Source organism: Oncorhynchus keta, chromosome 37 (assembly GCF_023373465.1).
Source record: "Oncorhynchus keta strain PuntledgeMale-10-30-2019 chromosome 37, Oket_V2, whole genome shotgun sequence".
NCBI classification, from domain to species: domain Eukaryota; kingdom Metazoa; phylum Chordata; class Actinopteri; order Salmoniformes; family Salmonidae; genus Oncorhynchus; species Oncorhynchus keta.
Window position 1 is genome coordinate 17831992 of NC_068457.1, and position 12500 is coordinate 17844491.

At 44.8% G+C, this 12500-nt stretch overlaps 2 protein-coding genes across 2 annotated transcripts in view; one reads left to right on the plus strand and one right to left on the minus strand.

Annotated features, from left to right (window-relative positions):
* LOC118370008 (histone-lysine N-methyltransferase PRDM9-like) overlaps nt 1-3670 on the minus strand; it is a 34591-nt gene extending 30921 nt beyond the window's left edge. The window contains exons 1-5 of the mRNA XM_052498901.1: nt 2804-3670; nt 2519-2600; nt 655-2312; nt 360-477; nt 1-143 (exon numbers count right to left, since the gene is read on the minus strand). The exon at nt 1-143 is cut by the window's left edge and continues 129 nt beyond it. Of these exons, the coding sequence (XP_052354861.1) occupies nt 1-143; nt 360-477; nt 655-2312; nt 2519-2600; nt 2804-2821 (2019 nt within the window). The 5' untranslated portion in view covers nt 2822-3670. The remainder of the gene's footprint in view (nt 144-359; nt 478-654; nt 2313-2518; nt 2601-2803) is intronic.
* Nucleotides 3671-7859: 4189 nt separating this feature from the next.
* The window catches only part of LOC118370278 (protein FAM163A-like), a 10118-nt gene continuing 5477 nt past the window's right edge, over nt 7860-12500 (plus strand). The window contains exon 1 of the mRNA XM_035755230.2: nt 7860-7997. The gene's annotated coding sequence lies outside the window, so the exon portion shown is untranslated. The remainder of the gene's footprint in view (nt 7998-12500) is intronic.

Genomic DNA, 12500 nt, shown 5'->3' on the forward strand with positions numbered 1-12500 from the left:
TGATGTCCTGACCTCCAGGCCGGGCGGCAGGGTGAGTCTGGCCCTGTCTGGGGCCCCCAGGGGAGCAGGGGTGTCTGGGATGAAGAGGGGGGGACCGTGGAGCTCACACTTCTCGATGAAGAAAGACTTGCACTCCTCACAGACTGAAAGAGAGAGATGAGAAACAGCAGATTCTCTACACAATAATACAAACTAACCATTAGGTACAGGATTGTATCATGTTTTATCTACTGGCTAGCATAAACAAGACATTGGAGGCAATTTAACCAAATAACAAAAATACTGCATCTATAAAGACCTTAAAAACAGGTTCATGAAGGTTTCACATAGAGATACACTGTATTTAGATGGAGACTCACAGAGGTAATCTTCGTCTCTCAGCTCCTCTTCCTCAGTATAGCCGACTCTGACTCTGCTGCGGAGGTTCACCTGCTTTAGCCACGCCCTCTTCATCTGCTCTGACACACACACTGGGTCCTGTAAGGAGGAAGGGAGGAAATGGTTCCACAGAGTAGCAACAGTGGTGTGGCCTACACCTGAGTAGAGTTATTACTCAGAGACATGTATTACAACTGATTACTAAACACTTGCGAGGATATGTTCATGGAATTAGTCAACATGAATAAAATAGCCTCTCTCCCCCTCCTCACTCACCCTGTGAGAGCTGCTGGGTGAGCTCTCCCCTTCACTCCCACTCTCCTCCTGTCCCCCACTCATCCACTCCATCTTTCCTTCGCTCTCCTCCTCTCCTCCACTCTTCCACTCTGATTCCATCCCTCCTTTGCTCGTGCTCTCCTTTTCTCCGTCTCCCTCTTCGTTCAGCAGCTCCTGTTTCTCCTCTTCTCTCTCCTCTCCTTCTTTGTTCCGCTCCGTCTCGTCCCTATCCGTCTCGTCCCTCCTCTCTCTCTCCTCTCCTTCTTTCTTCCACTCCGTCTCGTCCCTATCCGTCTCGCCCCTATCCGTCTCGTCCCTCCTCTCTCTCTCCTCTCCTTCTTTCTTCCCTCCCGTCTCGCCCCTATCCGTCTCGCCCCTATCCGTCTCGTCCCTCCTCCTCTCTCCTCTCCTTCTTTCTTCCACTCCCGTCCCTATCCGTCTCGTCCCTCCTCTCTCTCTCCTCTCCTTCTTTCTTCCACTCCGTCTCGTCCCTATCCGTCTCGTCCCTCCTCTCTCTCTCCTCTCCTTCTTTCTTCCACTCCGTCTCGTCCCTATCCGTCTCGTCCCTCCTCTCTCTCTCCTCTCCTTCTTTCTTCCACTCCGTCTCGTCCCTATCCGTCTCGTCCCCCTCCTCTCTCTCTCCTCTCCTTCTTTCTTCCACTCCGTCTCGTCCCTATCCGTCTCGTCCCTCCTCTCTCTCTCCTCTCCTTCTTTCTTCCACTCCGTCTCGTCCCTATCCGTCTCGTCCCTCCTCTCTCTCTCCTCTCCTTCTTTCTTCCACTCCGTCTCGTCCCTATCCGTCTCGTCCCTCCTCTCTCTCTCCTCTCCTTCTTTGTTCCGCTCCGTCTCGTCCCTATCCGTCTCGTCCCTATCCGTCTCGTCCCTCCTCTCTCTCTCCTCTCCTTCTTTCTTCCACTCCGTCTCGTCCCTACTCTCTCTCTCCTCTCCTTCTCTCTCTCCAGTCAGCTCATCCAGGTGAGGTTGTCTTGAAGGTTTTCTTCCCATTTTGTGACTGCACCAGTCAGTCCACATCCAGGTGTAAATACGTGTCACCACTGGTCCTCTGCTCAGCTGTGGTCTGGCTGGGTTCGAGGGGTCAGACCTTGTGGTTACCTGTGTAGCAGTGGACGTGGCTGAGGCCACCTCAGAGCTTGTCAAGGTTTTAGGTGTGGCTGTGGTGTCAGAACGTTTGGTTCTGGTTGGGGACGAGGTTAAGGTCTGTGAATCAGTAGGGGTTAAGGTCGCTGTGTTGAGGGTTTTGGTTGAGGCTGAGATAGCAGGTGAGATATTGGACCCTGTAGTCAATGATGTTTTAGTTGTTATGGACTGATAGGGTTTAGAAGTGGTTTCTATTGAAGGTGTTCTGGACTGAGGGAGTTTAGAAGTGGTTTCTATTGAAGGTGTTCTAGACTGAGGGAGTTTAGAAGTGGTTTCTGTTGAAGGTGCTCTGGACTGAGGGGGTTTAGATGTGGAGGCTGTAGAATGTGTTCTGGACTTATTCTTCCTTCTCCTTTGAGTTTTACCCTGGTATTTTCTCTCCAGGTGAGGGGTCCATTCTTCCTCCACAGTGTCACTAGGTCCTTGTGGGGGCGATCTACGCTCTCTTTCCTTACCCTCCCGGCCATGCATCATAAATACAGGGACCAGCGGCTGCAGACCTGGGGTGTATTCAGAGGTGGCACAATCTGAACTTTCCACATAGAAATATAATGAATAGAGAGGTCACGATTCCCTGATCAACCCGACAGACAATTATATCTGTTCTACACAACACATTTCTATCTGAGGCTAATGTCCTGAAACAGGCCACTGAGGAACAACAGAGAGCATTATCCTTCATCAATGCCTCAGAGATATATAGTACCTATAGCCAACATGGCCAAGTGGTTCCTCGTCATGTTTCTGTAGCGCTTTTTCTCCCATTCCGCCAAACTGGTCCATTTGCTCTGGGAAAAATACACATTCATCTCCTCACAGTCATCCTAAGAGTTAGCACAATACAGGTGTGCACACAGACACAAATAGCATCGGCCTAGTTGACTTTTAATAAGCACCAAAACATCTGAGACGTAATAGATGTTAGAAAACACATTTGACGTTGGTGCTACATGGTAAAGTTAGGCCTACTGTTGTCCATGTTGAACCTCACGTCATCACTAGAACTCATCTCTCTGCTGGTGTAGCACGTGTTCGCCTTTCGGTCCTCAGCCAGTGTTGCCAACTTTAGCGACGTTGTCGCTATATTTAGCGAGTATTCAGACCCTTCTAGCGCACATTTTTAAAAAAGAGACTAGCGACTTTTTCTGGTGTTATTGGAGACTTTTGGAGACTCTGACGTGAAGCACGTGTCGTTCTTACTCTTCTCAATGAGCAGCGTGTTGCCAACTAATTTTCAGGGTAAGTTGCTAGAAGCAGGTTGACCACTGGTAAAAGTTGCTAAATTACGTTGTCATGTCATTGCGTGATAACGTAAAACTGCGTCATTACGTTGGCTACACAATAACCTTACTCAAATTGACTGGCCATCTCGGCAAAAAAATATGATTTGACATTTGTTCAGGTACAGAATCCCACTCTTTTCTGTACATGTTTCATTGAAGCATGTTGATCGATGTTGTAAGTTCTGTTCAAGATCAAACATTCGTGACCAACTATATTCATTGGGTTTGGCTCGTCGAACCCGTACTACTGCTGCTACAGTCAGCCAACAACTTGTCATTTGCTGAAATTGCTACTGGCTGTGCACGAGCAGAGCGCCTGCTGCCGACGTCCCTCACAATGCACTTTTGCAGTCAGGCACGTGTGTTGTGACTGAGTGTGTGACAGAGAAACTCGTTTTTGTTTAATTTAGAGGGGAAATGCGTGCATTTTAGCGTTTGAGTCACTTTTCAAAAGTTGCTAAAAGTTCCAAATTAGTATTATTATTTTTTGTTGCTAGGTGCTGTTTGAATAAAAAGTTGCCAGGGTAGTCTGAAAAGTTGCTAAATCTAGCAACAAAATTGCTAAATTGGTATCACTGGTCCCACCGCGTCCCAAAGCACTCACAAGTGGCCCAGTCCTCGCGCAGCAGTCCCGCCCAGCTGTAGTCAGTGCAGGAGATGTTCACTCCTCCGCGTCCAGACTGCAAATGAATCGCGCATGCGGGCAGCCGCCGCTGGCTGATCCCGCCCTGGCTTACATTTGTTTTTAAACACTTATTAACTTGAATTAGGGCCAGACTAGTTACCATAATTTTCTCACATTGCCATTGACAGTTTTTTCTATTGTCTCTTTTTGGTCCATTTAGATTGTTAATGTAGATTGTATACAAAAAAATGTTATGGCTAAAAATGTTCATATTTTACTGTGACTTGTGTGTTGACTGAGTGTGTGACATGCCTACCCATGTGAGAGACGCAAACTCGGTCTCAACCTTTAAGTCTTTACTGAAGACTCATCTCTTCAGTGGGTCATATGATTGATTGTAGTCTGGCCCAGGAGTGGGAAGGTGGACGGAAAGGCTCTGGAGCAACGAACCGCCCTTGCTGTCTCTGCCTGGCCGGTTCCCCTCTTTCCACTGGGATTCTCTGCCTCTAACCCTATTACAGGGGCTGAGTCACTGGCTTACTGGGGCTCTTTCATACCGTCCCTAGGAGGGGTGTGTCACTTGAGTGGGTTGAGTCACTGATGTGATCTTCCTGTCTGGGTTGGCACCCCCCCTTAGGTTGTGCTGTGGCGGAGATCTTTGTGGGCTATACTCGGCCTTGTCTCAGGATGGTAAGTTGGTGGTTGAAGATATCCCTCTAGTGGTGTGGGGGCTGTGCTTTGGCAACGTGGGTGGGGTTATATCCTTCCTGTTTGGACCTGTCCAGGGGTGTCAAACATTCGTCCTCGGATGGGGTCACAGTGTCTCCTGACCCCTCCGGTCTCAGCCTCCAGTATTTATGCTGCAGTAGTTTGTGTCGGGGGGCTAGGGTCAGTTTGTTATATCTGGAGTACTTCTCCTGTCCTATTCTGTGTCCTGTGTGAATTTAAGTGTCCTCTCTCTCTCTCTCTTTCTCTCTCTCGGAGGACCTGAGCCCTAGGACCATGCCTCAGGACTACCTGACATGATGACTCCTTGCTGTCCCCAGTCCACCTGGCCGTGCTGCTGCTCCTGTTTCAACTGTTCTGCCTTATTATTATTTGACCATGTTGGTCATTTATGAACATTTGAACATCTTGGCCATGTTCTGTTATAATCTCCACCCGGCACAGACAGAAGAGGACTGACGACCCCACATAGCCTGGTTCCTCTCTAGGTTTCTTCCTAGGTTAAGGCCTTTCTAGGGAGTTTTTCCTAGCCACCGTGCTTCTACACCTGCATTGCTTGCTGTTTGGGGTTTTAGGCTGGGTTTCTGTACAGCACTTTGAGATATCAGCTGATGTACGAAGGGCTATACAAATACATTTGATTTGATTTGTACAGTCGTGGCCAAAAGTTGAGAATGACACAAATATTAATTTTCACAAAGTTTGCTGCTTCACTGTCTTTAGATATTTTTGTCAGATGTTACTATAAATACAAGCATTTCATAAGTGTCATAGGCCTTTATTGAAAATTACATGAAGTTGATGCAAAGAGTCAATATTTGCACTGTTTACCCTTCTTTTTCAAGACCTCTGCAATCTGCCCTGGCATGCTGTCAAATAACTTCTGGGCCACATCCTGACTGATGGACTTTCTTGGGTGCCCTGAAGCCTTCTTCACAACAATTGAACCGCTCTCCTTGAAGTTCTTGATGATCCGATAAATGGTTGATTTAGGTGCAATTTTACTGCCAGCAATATCCTTGCCTGTGAAGCCCTTTTTGTGCAAAGCAATGATGATGGCACGTGTTTCCTTCCAGGTAACCATGGTTGACAGGAAGAACAATGATTCCAAACACCACCCTCCTTTTGAAGCTTCCAGTCTGTTATTCAAACTCAATCAGCATGACAGAGTGATCTCCAGCCTTGTCCTCGTCAACACTCACACCTGTGTTAATGAGAGAATCACTGACATGATGTCAGCTGGTCCTTTTGTGGCAGGGCTGAAATGCAGTGGAAATGTTTTTTGGGGATTCAGTTCATTTGCATGGCAAAGAGGGACTTCGCAATTAATTACAATTCATCTGATCACTCTTCATAACATTCTGGAGTATATGCAAATTGCCATCATACAAACTGAGGCAGCAGACTTTGTGAAAATTAATATTTGTGTCATTCTCAAAACTTTTGGCCACGTCTGTAGGCTCCTAAGTGGACCACAAGGTTAAAAACCAAACCAAATCAAGACAACTAAACGAAATAACAAAAAAATGTAATTCAATTAAAAAAATAATAATAATAATAAGTAACTCCAAGCCCGGATAAGAGAGGAGGGTTGGAATTGTGACATAAAAAAAACAAAACAAGAATTGACAGAAGAAAGTTCATTTGTAGTTCTAAACATATTTATGGTGTTTTTAACTCACTTTTTATCTCTCCCACGACGTTATTCCTCTCTTCTACAGCGTCCATCACAATTCCTCTCTTCTACAGCGTCCATCACAATTCCTCTCTCCTACAGCGTCCATCACAATTCTGCTCTTCTACAGCGTCCATCACAATTCCGCTCTCCTACAGCGTCCACAATTACATGCACATGGCCAATTATGCAAATTAGGCGATGACGTCATTCACAGACTTATAGACACTTTTGGGACAGCTAATAGCTACTTTCCTTACTGAGGAGTTGGCAACACTGTCCTCCTCTGCCTAATAAAGTCTAAACAAATACAAGTTGAAGCTGCTATTTTACCCGTTGCATTGAATGTCTAAAATCACGTAAAACAAAAGCATACATAGACCTACTACTGTTGGTCTACCAACCCAGCCCAGGCAAGCATTAGGTTTTTTTTTCTCTCCAACGTTTTGAGGGACATTGCCCACATTTCTGTGGATAAGGCCTAGGACTGGAGAACTAGTGCATGCAGTTAGATATTTCGAACTGAAAGTTATCGTTGACTGTCTTTCTAACACTGTAACAACATACCTTACTAACCTAATATGTTTGGGTCATGGGTGCCAAGGGATGGTGGTCCAACAGACGTTTTCTTAATATTGTCTTTTTTTGGCAATACAATTGAGCCCTGCAGGTCAGTGACGTAAGCCTAGTTTATGATTTAACGTTTTCCATCGCGGGCTTTAAACCCCATCCTCTGGTGTAGGATAGATGTGGTTGTCCCTGGAAGCTGATCTGAGGCCAGTTTGAAGTTAGAACGAGCGATTTAAAGTTCAAATGAGAGATTTGGTCATCTGATCCTACATCAGCAGAATCCACCCAGGGCGCCGTTGGATACCCATATCGCATATCGCAGACTGTTGCGTTTTCTCGTTGGGAGTAGCTCTACGCGTAACATTATCCATTCTCCCCAATCCCCCAGTCTCAGCGGTGTGATGGATAAAACCTCACCGATCACAGACAATCTCTGCCCGTATCAATGCCCCTGTGTCCCTACCGACACCATCTGGGAGATGCCATGAGATGTCAGCTGGGTTATTTCTCACGCCGTCTCAGTACAGGTGAGAGTGTGGAAACAAGGGACAACGGAAAAGAAGGACAACATGAAAGTTCGGTTATAGCGCGAATTGACTGCAAGCTGCTGGAGCGAACAGGCGCAAATGATTTGTGCTGTCCAAGTACAGCATCGGGAAACGGTGTAATACAGTATTAATACAGTATTCTAGTTAGTGCACCATTGACTATCACACCGAAAGTGTTTTAGTGAATATCCCAATCACAGGTTTGTGAAATACCAGGATACGGGCTTATCTGACAGGTACGTTTTTTAAAATACAATAATTGGTCCTGTGTTTCCCGCGGTGTGTTATTACACTATTAATATCACTATTACTAGTTGCTATTAACGCCTTTCCTATAATGTCACTGTAGCCGATGTTATGTTTAAGAATACCCTGGCATTGCTGACCCCACTCCCCCTGTTATGTCCTTATATGAGTGCCAGAAGGGCTATCATTTTAAAGGTAGTGTAGATCCATTTCCAGGAAACTATTACATCTACATAATGGTATTGTGTGTGGGGTACAATTCATGTTATAGGAAGGGAAGAACTGCACAGAAACACTGTTTTGAATGTGTCCTTAATTCAAAGGCAAAGTTGCAAGACTGTTGAAGACCAGTAGTGTTCCAGTATGTCTGTGCTCATGTCTCAACCGTTCTGACAATGTTCAAATTGACCTGTGCTGTGCTGATGATGTCATGTCTCTCTTCCCAGGGGACTCTGAGGTGCCGTCCACTCCTGACCTACAGGATGCCATCCTCCTGGTGCTGATTTACACAGGTGAGATCTCTGTGTGTGTGTGTGTGTGTGTGTGTGTGTGTGTGTGTGTGTGTGTGTGTGTGTGTGTGTGTGTGTGTGTGTGTGTGTGTGTGTGTGTGTGTGTGTGTGTGTGTGTATGTGTGTGTGTGTGTAATGTTGAAAACAGTTCAAAAGCAGTGTATACACTTCCAGTGACTTTCAGGTGCAGGTTGCAAAATCAAAAGTCATGAATGGATACCCAGTGTTGAATGGATACCCAGTGTTGAATAGATACCCAGTGTTGAATGGATTCCCAGTGTTGAATGGATACCCAGTGTTGAATAGATACTCAGTGTTGAATAGATACCCAGTGTTGAATGGATACCCAGTGTTGAATAGATACCCAGTGTTGAATAGATACCCAGTGTTGAATGGATACCCAGTGTTGAATGGATACCCAGTGTTGAATGGATACCCAGTGTTGAATAGATACCCAGTGTTGAATGGATACCCAGTGTTGAATAGATACCCAGTGTTGAATAGATACCCAGTGTTGAATAGATACCCAGTGTTGAATAGATACCCAGTGTTGAATGGATACCCAGTGTTGAATGGATACCCAGTGTTGAATGGATACCCAGTGTTGAATAGATACCCAGTGTTGAATGGATACCCAGTGTTGAATAGATACCAAGTGTTGAATAGATACCCAGTGTTGAATAGATACCCAGTGTTGAATGGATACCCAGTGTTGAATAGATACCCAGTGTTGAATAGATACCCAGTGTTGAATAGATACCCAGTGTTGAATAGATGCCCAGTGTTGAATAGATGCCCAGTGTTGAATGGATACCCAGTGTTGAATAGATGCCCAGTGTTGAATGGATACCCAGTGTTGAATGGATACCCAGTGTTGAATAGATGCCCAGTGTTGAATGGATACCCAGTGTTGAATAGATGCCCAGTGTTGAATGGATACCCAGTGTTGAATGGATACCCAGTGTTGAATAGATGCCCAGTGTTGAATGGATACCCAGTGTTGAATGGATACCCAGTGTTGAATGGATACCCAGTGTTGAATGGATACCCAGTGTTGAATAGATACCCAGTGTTGAATAGATGCCCAGTGTTGAATGGATACCCAGTGTTGAATAGATACCCAGTGTTGAATAGATACCCAGTGTTGAATAGATACCCAGTGTTGAATAGATGCCCAGTGTTGAATAGATACCCAGTGTTGAATAGATGCCCAGTGTTGAATGGATACCCAGTGTTGAATAGATACCCAGTGTTGAATAGATACCCAGTGTTGAATAGATACCCAGTGTTGAATAGATACCCAGTGTTGAATGGATACCCAGTGTTGAATAGATACCCAGTGTTGAATAGATGCCCAGTGTTGAATAGATGCCCAGTGTTGAATAGATACCCAGTGTTGAATAGATGCCCAGTGTTGAATAGATGCCCAGTGTTGAATGGATACCCAGTGTTGAATAGATGCCCAGTGTTGAATGGATACCCAGTGTTGAATGGATACCCAGTGTTGAATGGATGCCCAGTGTTGAATGGATACCCAGTGTTGAATAGATGCCCAGTGTTGAATGGATACCCAGTGTTGAATGGATACCCAGTGTTGAATAGATGCCCAGTGTTGAATGGATACCCAGTGTTGAATGGATACCCAGTGTTGAATGGATACCCAGTGTTGAATGGATACCCAGTGTTGAATAGATACCCAGTGTTGAATAGATGCCCAGTGTTGAATGGATACCCAGTGTTGAATAGATGCCCAGTGTTGAATAGATACCCAGTGTTGAATGGATACCCAGTGTTGAATGGATACCCAGTGTTGAATAGATACCCAGTGTTGAATAGATACCCAGTGTTGAATGGATACCCAGTGTTGAATGGATACCCAGTGTTGAATGGATACCCAGTGTTGAATGGATACCCAGTGTTGAATGGATACCCAGTGTTGAATGGATACCCAGTGTTGAATAGATGCCCAGTGTTGAATGGATACCCAGTGTTGAATAGATGCCCAGTGTTGAATGGATACCCAGTGTTGAATGGATACCCAGTGTTGAATAGATGCCCAGTGTTGAATAGATGCCCAGTGTTGAATAGATACCCAGTGTTGAATGGATACCCAGTGTTGAATAGATGTCCAGTGTTGAATGGATACCCAGTGTTGAATGGATACCCAGTGTTGAATAGATGCCCAGTGTTGAATAGATACCCAGTGTTGAATAGATGCCCAGTGTTGAATAGATACCCAGTGTTGAATAGATACCCAGTGTTGAATAGATACCCAGTGTTGAATAGATACCCAGTGTTGAATAGATGCCCAGTGTTGAATAGATACCCAGTGTTGAATAGATACCCAGTGTTGAATAGATACCCAGTGTTGAATGGATACCCAGTGTTGAATACATGCCCAGTGTTGAATGGATACCCAGTGTTGAATAGATGCCCAGTGTTGAATGGATTCCCAGTGTTGAATAGATACCCAGTGTTGAATGGATACCCAGTGTTGAATAGATGCCCAGTGTTGAATGGATACCCAGTGTTGAATAGATGCCCAGTGTTGAATGGATACCCAGTGTTGAATGGATACCCAGTGTTGAATAGATGCCCAGTGTTGAATAGATGCCCAGTGTTGAATAGATACCCAGTGTTGAATAGATACCCAGTGTTGAATGGATACCCAGTGTTGAATGGATACCCAGTGTTGAATAGATACCCAGTGTTGAATAGATACCCAGTGTTGAATAGATACCCAGTGTTGAATAGATACCCAGTGTTGAATAGATGCCCAGTGTTGAATAGATACCCAGTGTTGAATAGATACCCAGTGTTGAATAGATACCCAGTGTTGAATAGATACCCAGTGTTGAATGGATACCCAGTGTTGAATGGATACCCAGTGTTGAATGGATACCCAGTGTTGAATGGATACCCAGTGTTGAATGGATACCCAGTGTTGAATAGATGCCCAGTGTTGAATGGATACCCAGTGTTGAATAGATGCCCAGTGTTGAATGGATACCCAGTGTTGAATAGATGCCCAGTGTTGAATAGATGCCCAGTGTTGAATAGATGCCCAGTGTTGAATGGATACCCAGTGTTGAATAGATACCCAGTGTTGAATGGATACCCAGTGTTGAATACATGCCCAGTGTTGAATGGATACCCAGTGTTGAATAGATGCCCAGTGTTGAATAGATGCCCAGTGTTGAATGGATTCCCAGTGTTGAATAGATACCCAGTGTTGAATGGATACCCAGTGTTGAATAGATGCCCAGTGTTGAATGGATACCCAGTGTTGAATAGATGCCCAGTGTTGAATGGATACCCAGTGTTGAATGGATACCCAGTGTTGAATAGATGCCCAGTGTTGAATAGATGCCCAGTGTTGAATAGATACCCAGTGTTGAATGGATACCCAGTGTTGAATAGATGTCCAGTGTTGAATGGATACCCAGTGTTGAATGGATACCCAGTGTTGAATAGATGCCCAGTGTTGAATAGATACCCAGTGTTGAATAGATGCCCAGTGTTGAATAGATACCCAGTGTTGAATAGATACCCAGTGTTGAATAGATACCCAGTGTTGAATGGATACCCAGTGTTGAATAGATGCCCAGTGTTGAATAGATACCCAGTGTTGAATAGATGCCCAGTGTTGAATAGATGCCCAGTGTTGAATAGATGCCCAGTGTTGAATAGATGCCCAGTGTTGAATAGATACCCAGTGTTGAATAGATGCCCAGTGTTGAATAGATACCCAGTGTTGAATAGATGCCCAGTGTTGAATAGATACCCAGTGTTGAATAGATACCCAGTGTTGAATAGATACCCAGTGTTGAATGGATACCCAGTGTTGAATGGATCGACTTCTGTTTAGTGCAACTTTTCAACCCAAAGATCTCCGTCAGGTAGACAACATAAAGAGTAGAACACTATGACTCTGCAATGTTTTTGGATTATGACAAAGTAAGGAAGATGTACTGAGCTAGTTCAGGTATTTCTCAGTTGTATTCGTATCACTAAATTGTTGCATATAGCACCTTTAACGCAATAAAGTATAAACTCCAAACACTGGGACATATAGTTATAGTCTATTGGCAGCCACAGAAGACCAGGTGTGACTGAATTCCCTGTAGACTTTTCGTGTGCGTCTGTCCTAGACACACACACACGCACACAGAGAGATTAGGAATGAGTGTGTATCTCTATTTACACGGAGAAGAGTGCTTTCAGAGGAGGGGAGAAGAGAGGGAGAGAGCAGAGAGGAAAGGGAGAGTCTCGCCTTGACTACCTGGCTAAATTGTCCCCTGATGGAAAAATATTGTTGCAGGAATGATTTTTGAATAATTGAACGTCCATGGCTTTAAAATTGCAGGCTCACCGAGATTTATTCCTGTGAAAAGTTAGAAGCCACACACACCACAACGAAATATTAATATCATTATATTTAACAAAAGATATATTGAGGATCTACGATGATATTGCAAGTATCTTCTCCTCTTTTCTCCTCTCCTC